Source organism: Lipophrys pholis, assembly GCF_963383615.2.
Source record: "Lipophrys pholis genome assembly, chromosome: 7".
In the NCBI taxonomy this organism is placed as follows: Eukaryota; Metazoa; Chordata; class Actinopteri; order Blenniiformes; family Blenniidae; genus Lipophrys; species Lipophrys pholis.
The window spans coordinates 18698771-18722433 of record NC_137638.1 but is presented as its reverse complement, the minus strand read 5'-3'; the positions used below and the strand labels follow the sequence as shown (position 1 = coordinate 18722433).

Here is a 23663-nt window from a genome sequence, read left to right as displayed (position 1 = left end):
ATAAATAAGACATTTATTGGGTGAAGCAATAATCTTAATTTGGCTATTCATTTCATACTATTTACCAAGAGTCAAAGATACCATTGGTGGAGTTCATCATTTTGATGCTTTAGACTTTCATATGAATCCCTGAAATAATGTAATGTAATATTTCACTATAATTCAAGATAACTCCTCCGACATTGTTGGGGGCACAGACACAAAAAGCACATCAAAATGTGCTGAAAGTTTGAGAACAGTGTGCAGGACGTTTTGCTTTAATGATTCGACTAACAAGTCTGAAAATAAAATAAAAATCACATAAAACTGAAAAAAATGTCCCACACAGAAAAGATCAAAGGATGGGAGGATGAGAGGATCAGAGGATGGGAGGCTCAAAGGAGATCAAAGGTTGATGACAACATAACAGTTACTCATAAAACCAGAAAAGAAGCAGGAACCAACAATCCGTGGATTATTTTCGAGTGGAGACATTGTTTTAACGTATTTGGAGTTTTTCTCAGAAAAGCAGAAATCTTCTCTTTTTGCAACAAAAGTGAAAAAAGATATAAAAAACGCATTGCAGAGCGGCTTACTGGCCATCTTCGACAGTATTGACAGTAAACCTTTACGCATCAGGAACAAAGCGGTCAAACATCACATCAGTATTAAAGCAATAAGTTGGTGTTTAGTGGTGTGACTGCAAGGAGTTTGCTTTCAGAAGCCTTAAAATTGTGTTTTTGTGTTTGCAGGTGAAGAACAGTCACTCACAGAGACTCACTGATTAAGACATTAACGTTTTGAATGTCGAAGGAGAAAATGTCAGGTGAGTTTTTCTGAACAAAGAGTTCAGTCAATATTAGTGAAACATGTTTAAACAGTCCTGATCAATCCAACACGTTTTATCTATGTGTCCAGTGTGTGTCACTATGCGTCGCTCCTTATTTGCTAATAACAACTAATGTCTCTTTTCCCCATCTTTAATAGCCGATAAAGCGAGCACGATAGAGCAACTCCAGCAGGTGAGTTTCTAAGTGTCAAACTCTCAGAACTAAATAATACAAGCACAGAGTCCGATATAAACAGCGAGGATATGACTCCTTTGCAGAGTTTATGAGTTGCCAGTATTTGCATCCCTGTTGTATCCAAGGCTGGAGGATTTAACCTGGACAATGTTTTCAGTTCGCAATTGAGTTCATGTAAAGCGTTCCTGATCAGCAGGTTTTCAAGCATCACTGTGGAACTTTTCTGTGGAGTGCTGTGTGAGCCACAAAATCTGACATTTTTGACACTTTCATGTCATATTGTTGGCCAACATTTCCATCGCACTTTGACATGTACAAAACCTCGTCATGCACCACGTTCCAACATGCATGGGTGTACTAGGACCTGTTCAATGCTGCTTGCAGCTTTAATTGGTTTTATAACTACATCAAATACTTTGTTTTTCAACCATATACTGTGTGCTGCTTTGAAAAGGCACCGATAATGTCTGCAGGAAGCTATTTATGCATGTTTGTTTTTCTATGTGTTGCAACTCATGTTTCTTTTATAGGAGCTGCAGACGGAAGATATCCCCTTCAATAGTGCGAGTCAGAGGAGAGATTATTTTCCACCACCTTTGCCTGATAATGCTGAACCTTCAGAACTGTATCAAGTAAGAATATATCTGTGCAACAAACGCAACAAAAAAAAAGTACTCAAGGAAAACCAATCTTCTGTCTAATATTTGCCTACAGTTCAACACAATAGCCCCTCTGCCACATTCTGATCTGTTTTGTTACTTCAGGCTATCTTGAGGAACAGTCAATACCCGCCCATTCTCCAGCGCAACTCATTGCCTCCGGCAGCGCCGATTAAAGACCAACACCTCCACCGAACTCCTAGTGAGATAATTGGAAATAACTACAGACTCCAGGCGCAGCACCTTAAAATTAAAAGCCTCAGAAAGTACAGTCCTCATCGGGACTTGACAAAACATAGCTTGCACTGTATCCTTTCAAAAGTGTTTTTCTTGATCACTTCTTGAAGTAAAGAATATGTCAGAGAAATTTAAGAATGTAGTGTTTTTACCTTAATAGTATTTTCAGCATTCTCCGCTCCTGGAAAGAGAGGAACAGCTACACCGATAAGATGGTACCTCCAAATAACACTTTGCAGCTGCAGTTGCTGAACTTGTGGGATTGCTCTTTTATTGTGACTCATTTGATCTCATTTTGTTGGTTTCACAGGAGGACAGGTCATCCTTCAGCGTCCTGTCAGGCAGAGTCCAGGCAAAGACACCTCAGTATTCCCAGCAGTCCGCCGATGAGTCCTGACGAGCAGCTTGACATATTGCTTAAGCAGGAGGAGGAGCTGGCGGCCACTCGAGTTGAACCGAGTGACAGAGATCTGCAAGTAAGTATCAGGGAAATCAGATGTAACTATATCAGTTGATTTTTCCAAATCTCTCAGATCTCTTTTTCTTGACAAAGTGATTATCTTTACTTATACAGAGGTATGAATACTACATCAACCATGGTATCCCCAGCTCTGCGGTGGCGCCCATGCCACCTGAGCTTATGAGCAACATTGCACGCCTGCTCCCACCTGAGTCTGAAGGGCCGAGCGGATACCAGCAAATTGTGAGGGCTAACATGGAAGAAGTCGAAAGAGATTATCACCGCACGCTCAAGAAGATCATAGGTATAACACATTTTAACACATTTTTTCCCCCTTTTACGAGGTTGCTCAGACTGATAACCTTTGTATAGTTAATGTTGCAATTAAATGAACTAAAGGAAAATCACCTCTGTCTATGTCACCAGTTGACTACACTTTGATCGACCCATCTGAGCGTCAACGGCTGTCCATAAACAGCATCCCCAGTCCTTTTCCCAGGAGGGTGATACACGCCCCAGTGCCCTGGGCTGAAAGCTACAGGAATGCCCACTCGTGGCTAAGTCAACATCTGTTTACTGTCAATCCCATTATGTCCCTCCTGCAAGATGCCTGGGTGACGAAGTATGTTTAGCCACGTCACAATTTCAGTTATTAAAAGTGAAACTTAATCAAGTTGATAGGGGTACACTGTATGAAGAAAACAACTTCTAAATGACTGTAATGGGGATGCAGAAAAGACATCTCCCGCCAGCTAAATCTGCTCTGATTCCAAGATGTGAAAATGTTGTTCAGTCTCTAAACTGAAAGACACAGCATGGGCACAGTCACGCTAAAGAGAATTTGTGTTCCAGTTTGCAGTGTCTGAGTAAAAAAATGAATTAAAAGTCTCACTTTTTTAAACTGATAATATGTCGAATTTCACTCATCACCTTTTATCCTGTTTCAGCTTCTCATCGCTCAGATTTGTCAAATTGGAGGATTTTTTCTCCACCAACCCCCCCCTCCTACCATCTGAATTCGAGGAGTTGGTTCAGAGGCAGTGCCAGACGACAAGAAACAAACTCGTTCAAAAGTGAGTTGTGCCAGTTCATCAGACTGTCTCCAAAGGACAGCCTGTTCTTCAAACTATAAGCTGATCTTCAGATTAAGTTTCTTCACACTGGCATGCACTATGCACCTCACAGTGTCCATGTAATCAAGCAGACAAATCTCATTTGTAGGAGGCCGGCTTCTGTTTCCATCTTGTCCACTTTGTTGGACACATGTCAGGGTGACTTACACGTGATTGCCCACACTCGTCTTTTTAGGATTGTGTTACATCCTTTGTTGTGTTTCCTGTTGGACCAAGGAGCAGCCCTTTGGGATGCCTCTCGACACAACAGAAACACGAGCCTCTGTGATTTGTGGAAAGTAGTTGCTGCATGTTTGTTTTTTTTTTTCTGCTCCTGCTTTCTACTTGCTTGTACCTTTATTCTGCTGTTACCACCGTCTAATTCAAATCACAGTCAGAATGAATCAGAATCCTTTGTCTTCTTAGGGTCAGTTAAATTTAACAAGTTATTATTGATGATCAACACATATTAGAATATTGAACAAATTCCTAGTAGTCTAAGTTCCATTTTTGAATTTTCACATATTCCTTTCCCTTCACCAAAATGACAGTAGTGTTTTGTAAAACACGTATCAAGTACTATTTTAGTGAAAATACAAAATTAAAGACCAACAAACCACACATAGTTTTTGTTTTAATGGGGAAGTGTTATTAATCCTTACTAAATCTTTAACAGAAATCTTTCTGAACCATCTACTTCTTTCAGCTGGCTGCCTCATTGTACATCACTCTTTGCCAGCTTTGAGGAGAGCAAGCTGGCAGATCCGAATAATGCCACCTTCTTCAACTCTGTGGCTTCGCTCATGTCAAGGCAACTTCGAACTCTGGTCACCGAGTCGTTGGAAGACTTGCTGCAATTCTTCATGCTGCATGAGGTTAGATCAACTATTTTAGTTACTTTATTCAAAATAATTGCTTTAATCCGGCGAGGACAGCATGAAAAATGTATTTTTGCCTTTCAGAATTCAAACTATGTGATTCCTCATTATTATCTGTCCTGTGTTTTATTTTCTTCAGGAGGGCAATGACTTTGGAGACTTGTACGATGAGATAAAATACCCAGAGGCTTCAGTGTTGGTGGTTAAACTACAAGTGGAAGAATCTCACTACGGCTTCATTCCCAGCCTCCATGACATTTGGGAGCTCTTTCGCAGGGCTTTCATGGAAATCATAAAGAGTGCTGAGGAGCTTCCGAGGGTAAAAACTATGATCGTTTTGAAAGATGTTGATTTTGTGCAGTGTAGTCTATTGTGTTAAACTGCTGTATAACATAAATGATATGTGACATGTATTGCCAGGTGGAATGTGACGTCTTTAATGGGATCCAGAAATTGTATCTTCGCACTGTCAAGCCAGAAGAATCCCTGGTTACAGACCTAATCCACAAAGCCCATGATGTTTTCCAGAAGAACATAGTGGGAGCCCAAAAGTAATATATGAGACATGTTATTTCCCCCCAATATTTCCGTGTACTATCAAGTATAAGGGAAAAAGTAATGCCTCCTGTAATCGATCATTTTTTTCAGGTATTTGACAACATATCAAAAATACAATAAACTAATTGACAATACTGCAAAGCAGGACATATCAGCTTTCCTCAAGGGGAAGCACTCACAAGAAGAAATCATGAAGGTAAAAAAAATATTTTTTTAAAAATCACAAATTTATGCAGAATATTTTCTTTTCAATCGGTTGGTTCTCCAAACTTTATCCTCCTTTCAATTGCCAGGAAATTGAGACCATCGGTGACTTGGGGGAAGAGATTGCCTCACTGCGTATCACAGTGCCTCTGTCATTGTTCTGCCTGGATGCTGGAGAACTGAATAAAGACCTGTATGATCGCACTGAAGGAATTAAAGACCAAATTGTCAAGTTTGTGGTGGAAGAGAACCGTGAACTGAACAGGAGGTAAAGAGACATTATAGTACGATGGATTATTTGTGACCTTCCAAGTTCAAGATGGAAAGTCAATTTCTTCTATTTTTGTTTTCCCAGGATCTGCCAAAAGTATAAGGAAATTTCAAAAACTCTCAGAACCATCCCGGAAACAACAGAGGAGTTGATGATTCTCAGCCAGTTCATCAACAATACCAGAGACGTGACTGTTCTCAAGCTAACGGCTGAGATTGAGGAAGCGGCCTATTGCCTCAGCTGCATCCTGAACTACGCCTCGATGTCTTGTACGCCAGCTGAAATTTCTCAGTAGTATTAGCATTGATTGTCCAAAGAAATGGCATGAACCACAGACAGATTTCATTGTAACTTAGATTCCAAACATTTCTAGAAACATTTCTAGAAACATTTCTAGAAACATTTGGATCTCAATAGAAAACACCCTCTCTCAATTATGATACTGACATTTCAGTTTAATGATACTATTTTACATGCTACAACTCCAACACTGCACAAATGAATTACTTGTCCACCGACTTTCCACATTTACAAGAACATAATCGTATATTATTTTGTGCAGAACCCTTAAAGATGAGTTTGGTTTCAAAGGCTTGGGATAGCAGAAAAGGTGGTGATGTGTAATATATTGATTTCTCTTTTCTTTTCTCCAGCTGATGACTTGAAGCTGATTTCCAATGTTTTCAACTGGCCTAGTCAGATTTTGATTGAGCTTGATGACAGCAAAATTCGTTTTGCCATGTTGAGAATAGAGGCTGAGGACTACCTGCAGACAAGGTCAGAAGCACATCCCAGTCATGCACAAGCAGCAACCATCACATTTGACACTTTCACTCACATTAGAATTTGAGGTTTTACCTCCAAACCTTCAATTCACCTAATCCTTTCTATGTGGGTGAGGTCTTATAACCAGTGTTCGTCTTTGATAAATATTGTTCAATTCCTCTGTTGGGAGACTGCAAATCTTGAAACTGACTATGTTTTTGACAGGCTCCTCAGATTTGTTCAGAAAATACAGGAAATGGATAAGGAAATACACAGTTTTAAGAGAAAAGACACCAAGAACTTGGAAATTATGAAATTTAATGTAGAAAGTCTTACAAGGATGACTACCAAACTGGAGGCTGCTGTCACTGAACTAGAAGTAAGAGATACTGCTCCAGTATGAAACAATAATAATGGTCAAAGCTTCATTGTATAGAACTGTAACAGATGAGTATTAATATGCAACATAACGTATCTATTTTAACAAAGCTATTTTTGAGAGTTATGCTGCACATGGTAGCTGCTGATTCTGTCACTTCTTTTTAAAGGATATCAATAATGACGAAACCCTCCTGGGGAAGGAGCCGAGCAAATTTCCAGAGCTCCAAGGTCTGATACGTGACAAGCAGCTGTTTGATCTGCTCTGGACCACAGCGCTGAACTTTGAGACCATGTCAGAGGTGTGGATGAATGGTAGGTAACTGACGTTGGAAAAAGCTCTTCCCTTTTCTTTGTATTCACATCTATAGTGAGACTGAATTATACAAGTTGTACATAGCAAAGATTATGACCAATGGTGCCTGTTCAGTTATCTTTACGATGTCGTTCTTTACAAATCATTTGAATACTAGGTTCGTTCCTGAACTTGGACGCTGAAAAAATTGCAGATGAACTCGACACCATGTGGAGGACCGCTCATAAGCTTCTGAAGGTGTTCTCAAGACTCACTGGACCGCATCGCATGGCCGCAAACCTCAAAAACAAAACTGATGAGTTCAAGCGGCACTTGCCTGTTCTGACAACCATCTGCAACCCTGGCATGAAAGATCGCCACTGGAAGAAGGTTGGCTGTATTATGTTTGTTTGTTCTGTTATCAGCTGATATTCTTAGAAATTCACTGACCTCCGTAGTTATGAATTATTCATGCCATATTTTGTGTGCTTGCAGATTGGAGACATTGCTGGAATTGATGTCAAACCAGATGCGAGCAGCTCACTGAAGAACATGTTGGACCTAGGACTTTCCACACTCTCTGATAAGTACGACATTTACTAACAACAACATACTTAGTGCATGCACAATAATTGAAAGGCATCTCTGGCTTGTGAGAAAAAGGTCACATTTTTGTTTTGTCCTTGATTCAGGTTGGAAGAAATTGGAGCTTCTGCCCATAAGGAGCATTCTCTGGAAAAGTCTCTGGAGAACATGAAAAATGAATGGGCTGAACTACGGTTCTGTTTCACTGCATACAGAGATACGGTACGACCAAAACATAATGGATCATATTCTTTTAATGCAGAGACCATTTTAAGATGAAATTCTAAAACCACATCAGAATTTCATCCTTCAATGATTTTGATTGTCCTATCTTTGCAAGAAACATGGATTGCTGTATGTTGGCCTCACCAGCTTTACAGGCTTTTCATGAATTTACATGAACTATACATTGAATTATTTATTCCATTCCTACAGGATATCAAAGTTGTGTCAGCCGTGGATGACATCCAAGCAATTCTGTTTGACCACATTATTAAGGCACAGACCATACGAGGTTCACCTTTTGTTAAGCCAATCGAGACCGAATCCAAGGTGAGACAAAACATGTTTACTTTTTGTCCACATGAGCAAACAATACAATTTCTGTAGTATCTGTCAAGTTTATGTAATATTTTCATTTTTGTTGACTACAATGTTTGATTTTGATGGATTTTTAATGTGCTCTGTATAAGTGTCAAACAATAATTTGTTTACGCGTAGTCTGTTTACTGTAATATTGCTGCCGTCACATTTTTTTCTTTTTCTTTCTTTTTTTATTTTGCAGCAATGGGAGGAAAAGCTACTGTGTATGCACGACATCCTGGATTCCATGCTGCAGTGTCAGGCTGCATGGCTCTACCTCGAGCCCATCTTTAGCTCAGACGACATTGTTGCACAAATGCCTGAGGAGGGCCACAAGTTTGCCATCGTGGACAACTACTGGAAGGATATCATCACTGAATTGGTAAAATCCTCAAGGCCTAGAGCTTTCTCTTTCCATTTTAACTATTGGATCTATTTCTATTGACTTCTGTATGATTACAATGGTCCAGGTTAGGGACACCCATGTGCTGGCGGCTACCGGGCAGGACAACATGCTGGATCGGCTGAAGGAGTCCAATGTGCTCCTGGATGACATCCAAAAAGGTCTCAATGGCTACCTGGAAAAGAAGAGGCTCTACTTCCCAAGGTTTGGACAACTCATACTGATCTGAAGAACATGTCACAATTGATTTAAACTGAGATCTAAATATTTATATGTGGAAAAAATACTGAAGCACAATAGACATCTGCAGGAATATCATATTTCAACAAATATTCAGTATAGATCCTAATTGATATAAAGTGTATTTGAAGGAAGTGCTTCATTTTCCTCGAATGCAGTGCATTTCAACTGCACAGGAAATGGTTTTACCATTATCAAGATATTGTGTTGTGGTTGTTTCTCTGTAGTTATGTTACTATTCTCTTGATATTTCTAGATTTTTCTTCCTGTCCAACGATGAGCTGCTGGAGATCTTGTCCCAGACCAAGGACCCACTATGTGTGCAACCTCACCTGAAGAAATGTTTTGAAGGCATTGCAAAGCTGGAATTTACCCAGGATATGGAGATTACTGGCATGATCAGCTCTGAAAAGGAGATCGTACCCTTCACAGAAATGATTATTCCAGCCCATGCTAAGGTATAAAACAGAGATTGCTTTCATTAATCAGTAGTTGTTTTGCATATTTTCTGTTATAAATTGGAAATTGAATCATATGTATCTCTGTTATATGTTTACATTTTGCTGCACATGATATTTAAGTTGTGAACTGGAACATTTCAGGGTATGGTAGAGAAATGGCTGCTGCAGGTGGAACAGGTTATGCTCAGGAGTGTTCAACATGTCATTCATCAAGGATTCAATCAGTATACAAAGGTAATTAGGAATACTACTGGGATTTTTATATTTCAACCTTGGAGTTTTAGTATAAGCACATAATTCTTGGCTATTACTGTAATGCATGAGCTCATTTTATTTTTGTAGATTTATTGTGTCAGAGTAACATTTCTTTTCCCCGTAGGTTCCCCGCAAGAAGTGGGTGTTGGACTGGCCTGGCCAAGTTGTTATTTGTGTCTCGTCTATCTTTTGGACCATTGAAGTGGCTGAGGCCATACAGAACAACTCTCTACCTGTGAGTCTTTATATACACTTGCTAACCTCTATTTGAAACAAAAAAAAAAACTTTTTTTTTTTTTTTTTACTTAAATATTATTGATTTTATTCCAAAGGCCTATTTGGACAAGAGTAACGCTCAAATTGCTGATATTGTGGAGTTGGTGCGTGGGGACCTGCCAAGTGGGGCAAGGATAACCCTTGGTGCTCTGACCGTGATCGACATTCACGGTAATATCGACATTCAAAACCTCTTTATTTTGTTAAGAAAATGAATATGCAGTACAGCGTACAATAAATGTTTTTTTTTCTCCTTCCCAGCTCGAGATGTTGTGGCAAAGCTGGCAGAGGATCGTATTTCCTCACTGAATGACTTTGCATGGCTTTCTCAGCTGCGTTACTACGTGGAGGATCGAGATGTGATGGTCCGCATGATTACGACCTGCTTGACATATGGATATGAATATCTGGGGAATTCCTCCCGCCTGGTCATCACACCCCTGACTGATCGTTGTTACAGGTAATTCTTTATGAATGTGGTTTCATGTCTTTTAGATGTTTTCGTTAGATTTAAAAATCAGACCTGTTCAATGTACAACACCTTACATTGTGACCCCATACAATTGGTCAAAATGTGAGGTTTGGTTGCAACATTATTCTGACAAATTGCTTTGTTTTATTTTAGGACCCTTTTGGGAGCTTTCAAGTTGAACTTAGGTGGAGCTCCTGAGGGTCCAGCAGGAACGGGCAAGACTGAGACTACGAAAGATTTGGCTAAAGCTTTGGCGAAGCAGGTTGTAAACCCAAACAGTTATCAAGTCTTTGTTTGTGTTGTACATTATTACTGGTGTTAATGCTGTGGTTTTCTTCCAGTGTGTGGTCTTCAACTGTTCTGATGGGCTGGACTATAAGGCCATGAGTAAGTTCTTTAAAGGACTGGCTCAGTCTGGAGCTTGGGCCTGCTTTGATGAGTTCAATCGTATAGAGGTGAGCTTGACTGTGAACCAGTTTACTTAACAAAGTATTGATATCTTAAGGGTTTCCTAAATTTTGACTCAATAACAAAGGCATTGGTTGAGGTAATGATGAGTGTATTTGTTTGGCACAGGTGGAGGTACTCTCTGTGGTGGCTCAGCAGATCCTCTGCATACAGCAGGCCGTTTCACAGAACCTGAAGACATTCTTGTTTGAGGGAACAGAGCTTTCCCTGAACCCAACCTGTTCTGTCTTCATCACTATGAACCCTGGATATGCTGGCAGGGCTGAGCTCCCTGACAATCTGAAGGTACGGTACATCACAAAGGGACTGTCGAATATTTGCAAATGTAGCTCTTAAGCTGTAAGAGTTTGACTAGCGACAGGTGTCAATATTTAAGCCAATCTGTTTTTACAGGCTCTTTTCCGCACCGTGGCTATGATGGTGCCGGACTACGGTCTCATTGGTGAGATCTCGCTTTACTCCATGGGCTTCATTGAATCTCGCAGGTTTGGAATAATCCATCATGCATAAAATATTTGAGTGACTATATTGTTTTTTATTTAGAATGCGTTGGTTAAAACATCTGACTCTAATATATACCAACAGCCTTGCTGCAAAGATTGTGGCCACCTACCGACTGTGCTCTGAGCAGCTGTCCTCCCAGCACCACTATGACTACGGGATGCGAGCTGTGAAGTCTGTGCTGACTGCGGCAGGGAATCTGAAGTTGAAGTATCCCAAGGAGAACGAGAGTGTGCTGTTGCTCAGGGCACTGATGGACGTAAACATGGCCAAATTTCTGGCACAGGATGTGCCACTTTTTCAGGTATGAAGTTTTGTACCACATCAACTCAGCTTGTTAACACATGTCCGGTGGAGGTCACCATGATTGTTCTGTGGCTCCCTACAGGGTATCATCTCCGATTTATTTCCTGGAGTTGTTCTTCCAAAGCCAGACTATGAGGTCCTCCTGCAGGCAATAAATGAAAACATTGCCAAGCTTAATCTCCAGCCAGTTCCATGGTTTATTCAGAAAATCATCCAGGTACTGACCTTTGACATTTTTAGGACTGATAACAGTTGTAGCACCTAAATAATCTTGATCTGTGTCTTTATTTTTAGGTGTATGAGATGATGTTGGTACGTCATGGCTTTATGATAGTAGGAGCCCCCCTTGGAGGAAAGACTTCAGCCTATAAAGTTCTATCTGCTGCCCTTGGAGACATTTACAAAGGTATACCTTGTATGTATATATATATATATATATATATATATATATATATATCTATCTATATCTATATATATCTATATCTATATCTATATCTATATATCTATATCTATATCTATATCTATATCTATATCTATATCTATATCTATATCTATATCTATATCTATATCTATCTATCTATATATATATATATGTATATCTATATCTATATCTATATCTATATCTATCTATATATATCTATATATATATCTATATATATATATATCTATATATATATATATATATCTATATATATATATATATATATATCTATATATATATATATATATATATATATATATATATATATATATATATATATATATATATATATATATATATATATATATATTTAATTATTTATGTATCAGTGTGTATACCACTGCATTTATCTTTATTTGCTATATGACTGCTGCATTGCTGATGTGCTGCAGCTTACCTGACATGCATGCCATGCAGACATTCTCGCTGCTCTATCCTGGTCTGACAACGGCCTTGAAATGAACCTTGAGATATTAAGAATCAGTCACGCATAAGCTCCACACTAGGTGTGAACGAGGAGCAAGAAAAGTGTGAGCAGACATGGAGTTCAGCAGTGGTGTTTGAGAGACATGCGTTTAATGTTTTATTTTAATTATGTTTCATTGTTTTGATTTATTATTTCAATGATATCTCATTTTCCTCACACAGCAAAGCTGATGGATGAGTTTGCAGTGAATCATTGCATCATCAACCCCAAGGCTATCACCATGGGCCAGTTATATGGCTGTTTCGATCCAGTCAGCCATGAGTGGTCTGACGGTGTCCTGGCCACAACCTACAGACGTCAGGCTTCCTCCACTTCAGAGGATCGACAGTGGATCATTTTTGATGGGCCAGTAGATGCTATCTGGATTGAGAATATGAACACTGTGCTGGATGACAACAAGAAGGTACAGCCTTTTCTGGTGTCTCTTTCAGTGGGTGGTATACGTTATGTTTAGTTTAATGATCATTGTGCTTTGAAAATATCTTCACATAATGAACTCACCTTTTTGAATACGTTCTTTGCCAGCTTTGTCTTATGAGTGGCGAGATAATCCAGATGAGTCCCAAGATGAGTCTGATCTTTGAAACAGCTGATCTGGAGCAAGCCTCTCCAGCTACAGTCAGTAGGTAAGAGGCTCAGAGATAATCAGTCAGACTCATATTTGTAAGAAAACTATTGAAAGTAGCTGTGGTTTAAAAAATATTTTCCTTCAAAGATGTGGCATGATCTACATGGAACCTCAGCAGCTCGGCTGGTCTCCTCTAAGAGAGTCATACATGAACACGCTGCCTGGATGTCTGAGTACTGAACATAGAGATATGGTGAGGGTATAAAATGCCTGTTTCTTGATCTTGATGTGTGCCAATATTTCAAACTTACTTAACCTTTTCTCTATAGGTCAGAGACCTATTTGATTGGTTGGTTCAGCCCTGTCTGGATTTTATAGACAAGGAATGTCGATATTTGGTGTCGACGTCTCCCATCCACCTGGCCAAAAGTCTAATGAAGCTGTACTCCTGCCTGATGGGTTAGTGAGAATGATATTCAATTTCTAATTCCTCAATCAGTATGTATAGTATGTGTGTTTGACTATTTCTGTCTATAACAGATGAGATTTCAGCATCAGAGGCCAATGGTGCAGAGACTCTGCCAAGCCAGCACATTACCTCGTGGCTGCAGAGTCTTTTCCTGTTTGCGGTTGTGTGGTCTCTGGGTGGGACCATAACTGGAGAAAGTCGGAAAAAGTTTGATGTCTTCTTCCGCAAGCTCATTGCTGGCATGGATAATAAGCACCCTCGACCCAAGAGTGTTCAGCTCAAAAATAACAACATCTTTCCTGAAAAAGGTCCTATCAGTCTATAAAATAATACAAATTTGACTTGTATTCTGATTACTATAGTGACCGAGCCAGTGCATTTTTAACAATATGAATATATGTTTGCAGGTACCGTCTATGACTACTACTTTGTTAAGCGGAGAGATGGACAATGGAAAGTCTGGACTGATTTAATCACAAAGGAAGAAAGCACCATACCAGCTGAAGCCAATGTTAGTTTTTTTTTTTTTTTTTAAACCACACAAGTTAAAAAAGAATCACTGAGTGTTACCGTGCACACTGAAACTTTGCTGTTTTCTATTAGGTGGCTGATCTAATCATTCCCACCATGGAGACTGCACGTCAGGTTTTTTTCCTGCATACTTACCTGGAGCATGAAATACCCATGCTGTTTGTCGGCCCCACTGGTACTGGGAAATCTGTCATCAACACAAACTTCTTGGTAAAGCTGCCTCAAGAGCGGTACATGCCGAACTGCATCAACTTCTCTGCCCGCACCTCTGCAAATCAGACTCAAGACATAATTATGTCAAAGCTGGACCGAAGAAAGAAGGGTGTGTTTGGGCCTCCGGTGGGAAAGAAGTGTGTCGTCTACGTTGGTAAGGATGACTCACAAATAGTACCAACTGATATTGCAAAACAGAAATGTTAAATCATGAGTCATTGAGAGCTTTTATTTATGTTTCTTTGCAGATGACCTGAACATGCCAGCTAAGGAAATATATGGTGCCCAACCCCCAATCGAGCTGTTAAGACAGTGGATTGACCATCGTCACTGGTATGACAAGAAAGACACCTCCAGACTGGACATGGTTGATGTGCTGTTCATGTCTGCAATGGGGCCTCCTGGTGGTGGAAAGAATGACATTACAGGTCTGTTGAAAGTTGTTGGTTTTATTTTGTTTGTTTGTTTATGGGTGGGTGGTGGTCTGTATTGAAGAAAATGGCACTTGGATGTTTGACTGTAATTAACAAAACGTTTGTAATTGTAGGTCGTTTCACACGTCACTTGAATGTCATTTCAATTGATTCCTTCGACGATGGAACCCTGACCACGATATTCAGCTCCATTGTTGACTGGCACTTTAGCAAAGGGTTTAAGGCTTCTTTCCTGAGGTAAGAAGCATATTATGAAGAATAATCACGTTCAAAATGTAATGTCTTGTTTTAAATTATAAACAGAACATTTTAGAATGTACTTCCATAATTCACAACCCCACATTTCTTCTCTTTTGTATTATTGACAACACAAAAATGTAATCTAATGTAATTTTTTATCCCAGTCTGGGTGAGAATATAGTTCAAGCCACGATGGCGGTATACAAGGACGCAGTGGGCAGCTTCCTTCCAACTCCTTCTAAGTCACACTACATATTCAACCTGCGAGACTTTGCTCGAGTGATACGAGGCATACTCCTGACTCCACACACGCACATGCAAGTAAGAGTGGAAAAAATTTAATCAACTGTTAAAATAAGTTGTCTGAATTACTCTTGCAGCTTCGCTTTATCTATGTTTTTGTATGATTTATGTTAGGATGGAGATAAATTGATTCGTCTCTGGATCCATGAAGTCTACCGTGTATTCTCTGACCGGCTCATTGACAACAGAGACAATGAAACATTTTTTAACATTGTCAGAGAGAGAACTTCAGACTTCTTTGAGCTGAGTTTAGAAAAGGTACACAGTCACACAAAACGTTTTCGATAAGTTTGTCATCTAACACATTGTCACAAAATGGTAACCCAACAAAAAAGTAAAACTTGGAGCTGTAGCTTCTGTTCATTATTGCTAAATCTTTCCTCTTTTTTGTTTAGCTTCTGGGTCACCTCAGTCTAAATGGCAAGGTAGTAGACATCTGCAGCATCCGCAATTTGTTCTTCGGAGACTATGCCCTTCCCGATTCTGACAGGAAGGCATATGATGAAATCTCAGACATGCAGTCATTACAAGAAGTGATGGAGTTCTACCTGAATGAACATAATACCTTCAGCAAGACACCCATGTCCCTCGTAATGTTCAAGTTTGCTATTGAGCATATTTCTCGCATCTGCCGTGTCCTGAAGCAAGACAATGGCCACCTTCTACTTGTTGGCATCGGAGGATCTGGGCGGCAAAGCGCCACTAAACTCGCCACTTTCATTAGTGATTACGTCCTGTTCCAGATTGAGCTAACCAGGACCTATAGCTTAGCAGACTGGCGAGAGGACCTGAAGCGGATGATGCTTAAAGCTGGCATCCAGGGAAAGCGTCTTGTGTTTTTGTTCAACGACAGCCAAATTAAGGATGAGGCCATGCTGGAGGACATCAGCATGCTTCTTAACATGGGAGACGTACCTAACATCTTTGCTGCTGATGAACGTGCGGACATTATTGAGAAAGTTCAGCATATTGCCAAGATGGAAGGCAAAAGGCTTGATTCAACGCCACTGTCAATGTATAACTTCTTCATTGAACGCGTGAAATCCAAGCTTCACATTGTGCTAGGTAGGCTCCTTCCCATGACTTTTTCACATTTGTATTTGCCTTACTCTTTTTACAAAAATTAATATCACTTTTCAACAGCCATGAGTCCCATCGGTGATGCATTCAGAAACCGCCTCAGGATGTTCCCTTCTCTCATCAACTGCTGCACAATTGACTGGTTTCATGATTGGCCAAATGATGCTCTGGAGATGGTGGCCCATAAGTTTCTGGAGGATATAGAAATGGAGAGTGATGCCAAAGAAGCGTAAGAGAAAAGAGAAAAAAAAACCTCTACTAACTGTGCATGAGCTTACTTTGTATTGCATTGTTTCATTTTTCTGACATTCTGTTTTTCTTTTCACTTAAAGTGTGGTGGAAATGTGTAAGACCTTCCAGACAAGTGTCAGGGAGATGTCTGAAAAGTATCTCTCCAGATTAGGAAGACACAACTATGTCACTCCCACTTCCTACCTTGAGCTCATTCTCACATTCAAGACTTTACTTGAAATGAAGAGGAATGAAGTGAACACGGCAAAGAATCGCTACATCACTGGTCTCGAGAAACTGGAGTTTGCCTCTTCTCAGGTGACGCACTCTGTCAAGCATTTGAATTGTGAACAAATGAAATCTGTACTTTGTGTTTCTTATTTCATATTATATATATTACAGGTATCAGTAATGCAAGAAGAGCTGACGGCTTTGCAGCCACAGCTCATCCAGACCTCAGCTGAGACGGATAAAATGTTGGTTAAGATAGAGAAGGAAACAGTGGAAGTAGATGCTAAGAAAGAACTTGTTTCTGCTGATGAAAAAGTGGCAAATGAAGCAGCAGCTGCAGCACAAGCAATCAAGGTAGGCATGTCTTTTAAGGGCTATAACGTATACTTTGCAAATGCTGAATTTAAAATACTTCATGTAAGGTTCAGTTAGTTTTTTCATCACATCTAGTAATTGTTTTAGAAGATTATTGATAAAGTACATATTTGCAGTAGGGTTTGCTTATTGGCTGTTATCTATATCCAGTTTTCACACACTGATTGTTTATACTTGCCCTACAGGATGACTGTGAGGGGGATCTAGCAGAAGCAATGCCTGCGTTAGAGGCTGCTCTTTCAGCCCTGAACACGTTGAAACCTTCAGACATAACGGTAGTGAAGTCAATGAAGAATCCACCTGGTCCAGTGAAACTGGTAATGGAGTCCATCTGTATCATGAAACTCATGAAACCTGAAAGAAAGCCGGATCCCAGTGGTTCAGGTAAGATCTGCACTTTGGAAACACTCTCTTTATTGCTGAACTATTAATAAAAAGATTCTCAATGTATACTTTTGAGATATTATTTAAAAACTGATGTCTTGCAGGTAAAATGATTGAGGACTATTGGGGCCCGTCGAAGAAGCTTCTAGGAGACCTAAAGTTGTTGGAAAGTCTCAAAACCTACAACAAAGACAACATTCCTGCCGCAGCCATCAAGAAAATCCGAGATAAGTTCATTAACCACCCCGACTTTCAGCCCTCTGTTATTAAAAAGGTGTCCTCTGCATGTGAGGGCCTGTGCAAATGGGTGCGAGCGATGGAGTCCTATGAACGTGTAGCCAAAGTGGTTGCTCCTAAAAAGGCGAAACTGAAAGTGGCTGAGGATGAGCTTGCTGTGCAGATGGGCACATTGGCAGTGAAAAGAGCTGAGCTGAAAGAAGTTGAGGACAGATTGCAGAGTCTCAATGATGAGCTGGCAGCCATGATGGATAAGAAGAAATACTATGAGGAAAAGATTGAACTATGTTCCCAGAAGCTCATCAGAGCGGAGAAGTTAATAGGAGGTCTGGGTGGAGAGAAGAATAGATGGACAGACGCTGCAGAACAACTAGCGATAAGGTACATTATAACAATCTTATTGTCTTGTATTATGGTGTGTTAAATGTATAATTAATTAGATTGTAATGTTTCCCTTTTACAGATACACAAATCTGACAGGTGACATACTCCTCTCGGCTGGAATTGTGTCGTACCTTGGTGCTTTCACAGTAGAATACCGCGTAGAGTGCCAGGAGCAGTGGCACACCCTGTGCCAGGAAAAGAATATCCCTTGTTCTGAGGACTTTTCTCTCAGTAACACTCTAGGAAACCAGGTGGCCATACGGGCGTGGCAGATTGCAGGACTGCCAGTGGACTCCTTCTCCACAGACAATGGAATCATTGTGTTTAACTCCCGACGGTGGCCCCTCATGATTGATCCTCAAGATCAAGCCAACAAATGGATCAAAAACATGGAAAAAGCCAATAAGCTTGCTGTCATCAAACAATCGGATGCCAACTACGTGCAAATCTTGGAGAACTGCATCCAGATGGGGACCCCAGTTCTTTTAGAAAATGTTGGTGAAGAACTTGACCCAGTACTTGAGCCTGTGTTGCTAAAGCAAACTTTCAAACAGCAGGGTGTAGAGTACATAAAAATAGGGGAGAATATTGTGGAATATTCAAAAGACTTTTTGTTCTACATGACCACTGGACTGAGGAACCCGCATTATCTTCCTGAAGTGGCTGTGAAAGTCTGCCTGCTGAATTTCATGATCACTCCACAAGGCTTGCAGGACCAGCTATTGGGGCTCGTGGCTGCCAAAGACAAACCTGAGCTGGAGGAGAAAAAGAACCAACTCATTCTGGAGAGTGCTGCTAACAACAAGCAGCTCAAGGAAATCGAGGACAAGATCTTAGAAGTGCTCTCGTCTTCTGAAGGGAACATCCTTGAGGATGAGTCGGCAATTAAGATCTTGTCTTCTTCCAAAATCCTGTCTGAGGATATCTCTGAAAAGCAAAAAATTGCCAGTGTGACTGAGAAAGAGATTGATGATACTCGTATGGGCTACCGTCCCGTCGCTGAGCATTCCTCGGTCTTGTTTTTCTGCATCTCGCAACTGGCTAACATTGAGCCAATGTACCAGTATTCCCTGACCTGGTTCATCAACCTCTACCTCAATTCCATTGCTAAGAGTGCAAAGAGTGATGATGTAACCCAAAGAATCGACAACATTACAAAGCACTTTACTCTCAGCATCTACAATAATGTTTGTCGCTCACTTTTTGAGAAAGATAAGCTGCTTTTCTCTCTCCTGCTGACTGTTGGCATCATGCAAGGAAAGGGCCTGATTGACGATCAGGTCTGGCGATTCTTTTTGACCGGTGGCATTGCTTTGGATAATCCTAATCCTAACCCTGCTCCAGAGTGGCTGTCTGAAAAATCTTGGTCTGAAATCGTCAGGGCATCTAGCCTTCCACATCTGAAAGATTTCTTCCAACATGTTCAAGACAATGTCTCCAAATGGAAAAACCTTTATGATTCTGGAAAACCTCACAAGGAACAGCTGCCTGACATGTGGAGTGAGCTTTTGGGACTGGATCGATTGGTAGTGATCAGGTGCTTCAGACCAGATAAATTGGTTCCGGCAGTGCAAGACTTCATAGTGGACAACATGGGGCAAGCATACGTTGAACCACCAACTTTTGACCTGGCAGGGAGCTACAAAGACTCAAACTGCTGCACTCCTCTCATCTTTGTGCTATCGCCAGGATCAGATCCAACTGCAGGTAATAGATCAAGAAAATGTTACGTGTCTAAACTAACAAATAACAGCCGTATTGCGCTAGAGAAGGAGTAACTTGCCATTTTTCTTTTATGATATCAGGTCTGCTGAAATTCGCTGCTGACCTTAACATGGGTGGCTGTAAGACTCAAACCATCTCCCTTGGTCAAGGACAAGGACCCATAGCTGCTCAAATGATTAACAAAGCCATCAAGGAGGGCACCTGGGTGGTACTGCAGAACTGCCACTTGGCTACCAGCTGGATGCCAGCTTTGGAGCGGATATGTCAGGAAACCATCACCCCAGAGAACACAAACCCTAACTTCAGGTAGGCTTTACTACATTTGAATAAAAAACAGACTCTCTTAAAAATGACACAATGAAAAAAATAACACTTGTGTGCTTCTCTCTTTAGATTGTGGTTAACCAGTTACCCGTCTGACAAGTTCCCAGTTAGTATCCTGAAGAATGGACTCAAGATGACCAACGAGCCTCCTAAAGGAATTAGAGCCAACCTTCTGCAGTCCTACCTGAGTCATCCTATATGTGATCCCAACTTCTTTGGATGCTCCAGAAAACCGGTCATCTGGCAGAAGCTGTTGTTCGGTCTCACTTTCTTCCATGCTGTAGTGCAGGAAAGGAGGAACTTTGGGCCTTTGGGTAAGAGACAGAATAGACTGTGACTCCTATGCTATTTGATCCTTGTGTGTTTTCATTCATTCTTAGCTTGTTCAAATGTTTAATTAGTTCATTTCTATGATAATACTGTGTTCTAAAATAGCTGTTGGTCTTGATTTTGTCCATTTTTTTTCTTTCAGGTTGGAATATTCCCTATGAGTTTAATGACTCTGACCTGAGAATCAGTGTCAGGCAAATCCAGATGTTCCTGGAAGACTATGCTGAAGTTCCTCTAGAGGCCCTCAGCTATCTCACAGGTAATCATTTCTATTGTTGTAAAAACTGCAGGCAGTCAACCTCCTGCAGAGCAGCTTCCTGAGTAACTTGCTGCTGCTGTACACAAAACTTTTGATCTGTTATTTTTGTTGTTGTAACATTGTCATACATAATTTGTCCTGTTTTTGTAAATATAAATGCCGTAATACATTTTAAACTTGATACAACTTCTGAACTCATATGTTCTCGTATTTAGATTTATATTTAGGTTTTAATGATCCTTTTTCCTCTTAGGGGAGTGCAACTATGGTGGCAGAGTTACAGATGACAAAGACAGACGTCTGCTGTTATCTTTGCTGTCCGTCTTTTATAACTGGGAGCTGATAGAGCAGGAGCGCTACCATGTGTGTGAAGGAGATCAGTATTATGTTCCTGCTCATGGCCCCTATCAGGTACTATCAGTGTTTTGGTCAATTACTAATTTATGCTACACTTATCCGTAACAAAACAAAATGAGGCAGTGTCTTTCTCGGCCACGTCGGGTTTTCATGGCCGTGTTGAGTAGCAACATTATAGATAATTTACTTATCATCTATGTATTCAGAATTCAGAATCGTTTTTCAGAATAAATATTTAACTTCCTTTTTTTCAGGAATATGTCGATTACATTCGAGGCCTGCCAATATCTGCAGATCCTTGTGTGTTTGGACTGCATAGTAATGCTGACATCACAAAGGATAATCAAGAAACCAATCAGCTCCTCGGCGGAGTTCTGCTGACTCTCCCCAGGCAGTCGGCTGGTGGGGCCAAGTCTTCTCAGGTTTGATGGTTTAAATCACTCACCATGTCAATTAACATGTTACTCTTATCACGCCTCTCAGAACGTTACCCATGAAACCTATCTTTCTGTTCTTATATTTTGCTTTGTGGTGTGACGTTGTGTTGTAGGAAGTCGTCAATGAGCTTGCAGATGACATCTTGTCAAAGTTGCCAGCAGACTTTGACATGGAAATGGTGACGGATAAATACCCAGTTATCTATGAAGAGTCCATGAACACCGTTTTGAGACAGGAGGTCATCCGTTTTAACAGGTAACGACAACTTTTGAAACCACGCAGTTACACTAAGTGTTAAAGTTTTTCTACCAGAAAATATCTTTCAAATATACTTCCCATAAAAGTATGACTTCCAGAGATGTACAGTAACAATGAAAACTGGGTCTTAAAAATTTTCCTATTTCCCGTGTGGATTCTGGTAGAGTAACTTTAAGTGAAAGGTAGCAGTTGAGTCATGTTCATTCATCTGTTTGTGGAGAACCCTTGAAAGATTTTAGAATTAGCGACTAATCACCATTGTCTCTCTTATGTCAGACTTACAGATGTGATCCGCATCAGCTTGGTAAACATCCGCAAAGCTCTGAAGGGCCAGATTGTCATGTCTTCTGAACTTGAGGAGGTTTTCAACAGCATGCTGGTGGGCAAGGTGCCCACTATGTGGGCAGCCAAGTCATACCCCTCCCTTAAGCCCTTGGGGAGCTACGTGACTGATCTCTTAGCCAGGCTGCAGTTCTTTCAAGTAAGAATTAGTGTTGTTTGGGACACAATGACCTTGAGTTCATTTAAAACTGGAGTGCCAAAATGGTTTTTTTAAATACTAAATTCTTTGATTGGTCATAAGATAATATTTAAAGAATTTTCAATATATTTCAGCACGTATTGGCAAGAAGTGAAGAGCTTAACATCACTCTGAATGTATCTGTTATCAAGCATTTATCACATTTCTCTTGCTCACACTAATAGTTATGTTTATGCTTTAATTCCTTGGCAGAGTTGGATCGATAATGGGCCGCCCACAGTCTTCTGGCTCTCTGGTTTTTATTTCACTCAGTCATTTTTAACTGGCGTGTCTCAGAATTTCGCCAGGAAGTACAGTATCCCCATCGACAACATTGGCTTTGAATACGAGGCATGTTGTTATATTCCTATCCTTTTACGCACTTCTGGTTATTTCAAATATTATAATTATTCAAGGACATATACTCAAACCAAGCTGTGTTTCAGGTAACCAAAGAGGAAGGCGACATGGAGGAGAAGCCAGAGGATGGAGCTTACATTCGGGGGCTGTTCTTAGAGGGGGCACGCTGGGACAGGGAGAATATGGTGATCGGGGAATCCCTCCCCAAGATTCTCTTTGACTCGTTGCCCATCATCAAGCTGAAACCAGGAGAAATGGCAAAGTTCCTGCATGAAAACATCTACACTTGTCCGGTTTACAAAACCAGTGCTCGCCGAGGGACCTTGTCCACCAGTGGACACTCTACTAACTACGTTCTATCCATTGAGCTTCCATCTGACAAGCCACAGAAACACTGGATTAACCGTGGCGTAGCATGCCTCTGCCAGCTGGATGACTGAGAGTTTATATTAGCCTGCATTTATAGAGTCTTTCAAGATGGCTCTGACGGGATTTTAAGTTACGTAGTTCTGGAGACAGTTTTAGATCTAACAGGGGCTAGCGAGTCAAGAACACAGGAAAGAGTGTTGTTGTAGTGGTTTCATCCCAGATAGACGACTTAGTTTAAAACTGCGGAGGGGTAAGTAAAAAAAAACAACAAAAAAACCTGGGACCGAAAACGTTTAGACGACTTATTAGAATAAGTGAATTATTTGTAGCATTTCAGTAACCTAGGATTAATAGAAATGTATTTTTACACATAAAGACAGTTTAAAATCGCATGGGGGAAGAAAAACAAAAAGACATGTTGGACTAAAAACCTTCAGACGACTCATTAGAATAAGTGAATTATTTGTAGCATTTCAGTAACCTAGGATTAATAGTATTGTATTTTTACACATAAAGACACATAGTTTATATGTTTTATAAAGACACATAAAGTAGGTCAACAGCGGCCGCTTGCCCGCAGTGGTGAACGGACAACTCGTCCACGGACAGCTGTCGTCAGCTGTGCTGCTTCTCTCTGTTAGTTCACTTTTATAATTATTATTATTAAATATTATAGTAAGTCATCGAAATGTTTTTAGCCGGACG

At 40.4% G+C, this 23663-nt stretch overlaps 1 protein-coding gene across 1 annotated transcript; it reads left to right on the top strand.

Annotated features, from left to right (window-relative positions):
- Positions 1 to 798: 798 nt before the first annotated feature.
- dnah3 (dynein axonemal heavy chain 3) lies at positions 799 to 23029 on the top strand (the record flags this gene model as incomplete). Its single annotated transcript, XM_080466566.1, has 62 exons — positions 799 to 805; positions 967 to 1001; positions 1535 to 1636; positions 1769 to 1929; positions 2211 to 2376; positions 2475 to 2664; positions 2787 to 2982; positions 3308 to 3433; positions 4179 to 4347; positions 4490 to 4669; positions 4771 to 4901; positions 4999 to 5104; positions 5202 to 5380; positions 5468 to 5652; positions 6037 to 6160; positions 6383 to 6527; positions 6697 to 6841; positions 7000 to 7211; positions 7317 to 7408; positions 7514 to 7628; positions 7842 to 7958; positions 8191 to 8370; positions 8459 to 8595; positions 8888 to 9089; positions 9234 to 9326; positions 9472 to 9582; positions 9680 to 9794; positions 9885 to 10083; positions 10249 to 10357; positions 10437 to 10550; positions 10672 to 10848; positions 10957 to 11048; positions 11149 to 11368; positions 11453 to 11587; positions 11665 to 11776; positions 12500 to 12741; positions 12864 to 12964; positions 13054 to 13159; positions 13236 to 13365; positions 13447 to 13683; positions 13783 to 13886; positions 13979 to 14273; positions 14368 to 14547; positions 14667 to 14790; positions 14958 to 15114; positions 15211 to 15354; positions 15492 to 16161; positions 16240 to 16405; positions 16509 to 16725; positions 16810 to 16992; positions 17199 to 17397; positions 17502 to 18015; positions 18098 to 19725; positions 19824 to 20049; positions 20137 to 20381; positions 20540 to 20656; positions 20910 to 21067; positions 21268 to 21435; positions 21564 to 21706; positions 21986 to 22190; positions 22443 to 22580; positions 22676 to 23029. 62 exons carry the CDS (start codon positions 799 to 801, stop codon positions 23027 to 23029), a joined length of 12030 nt encoding a protein of 4009 aa, XP_080322692.1.
- Positions 23030 to 23663: the final 634 nt, after the last annotated feature.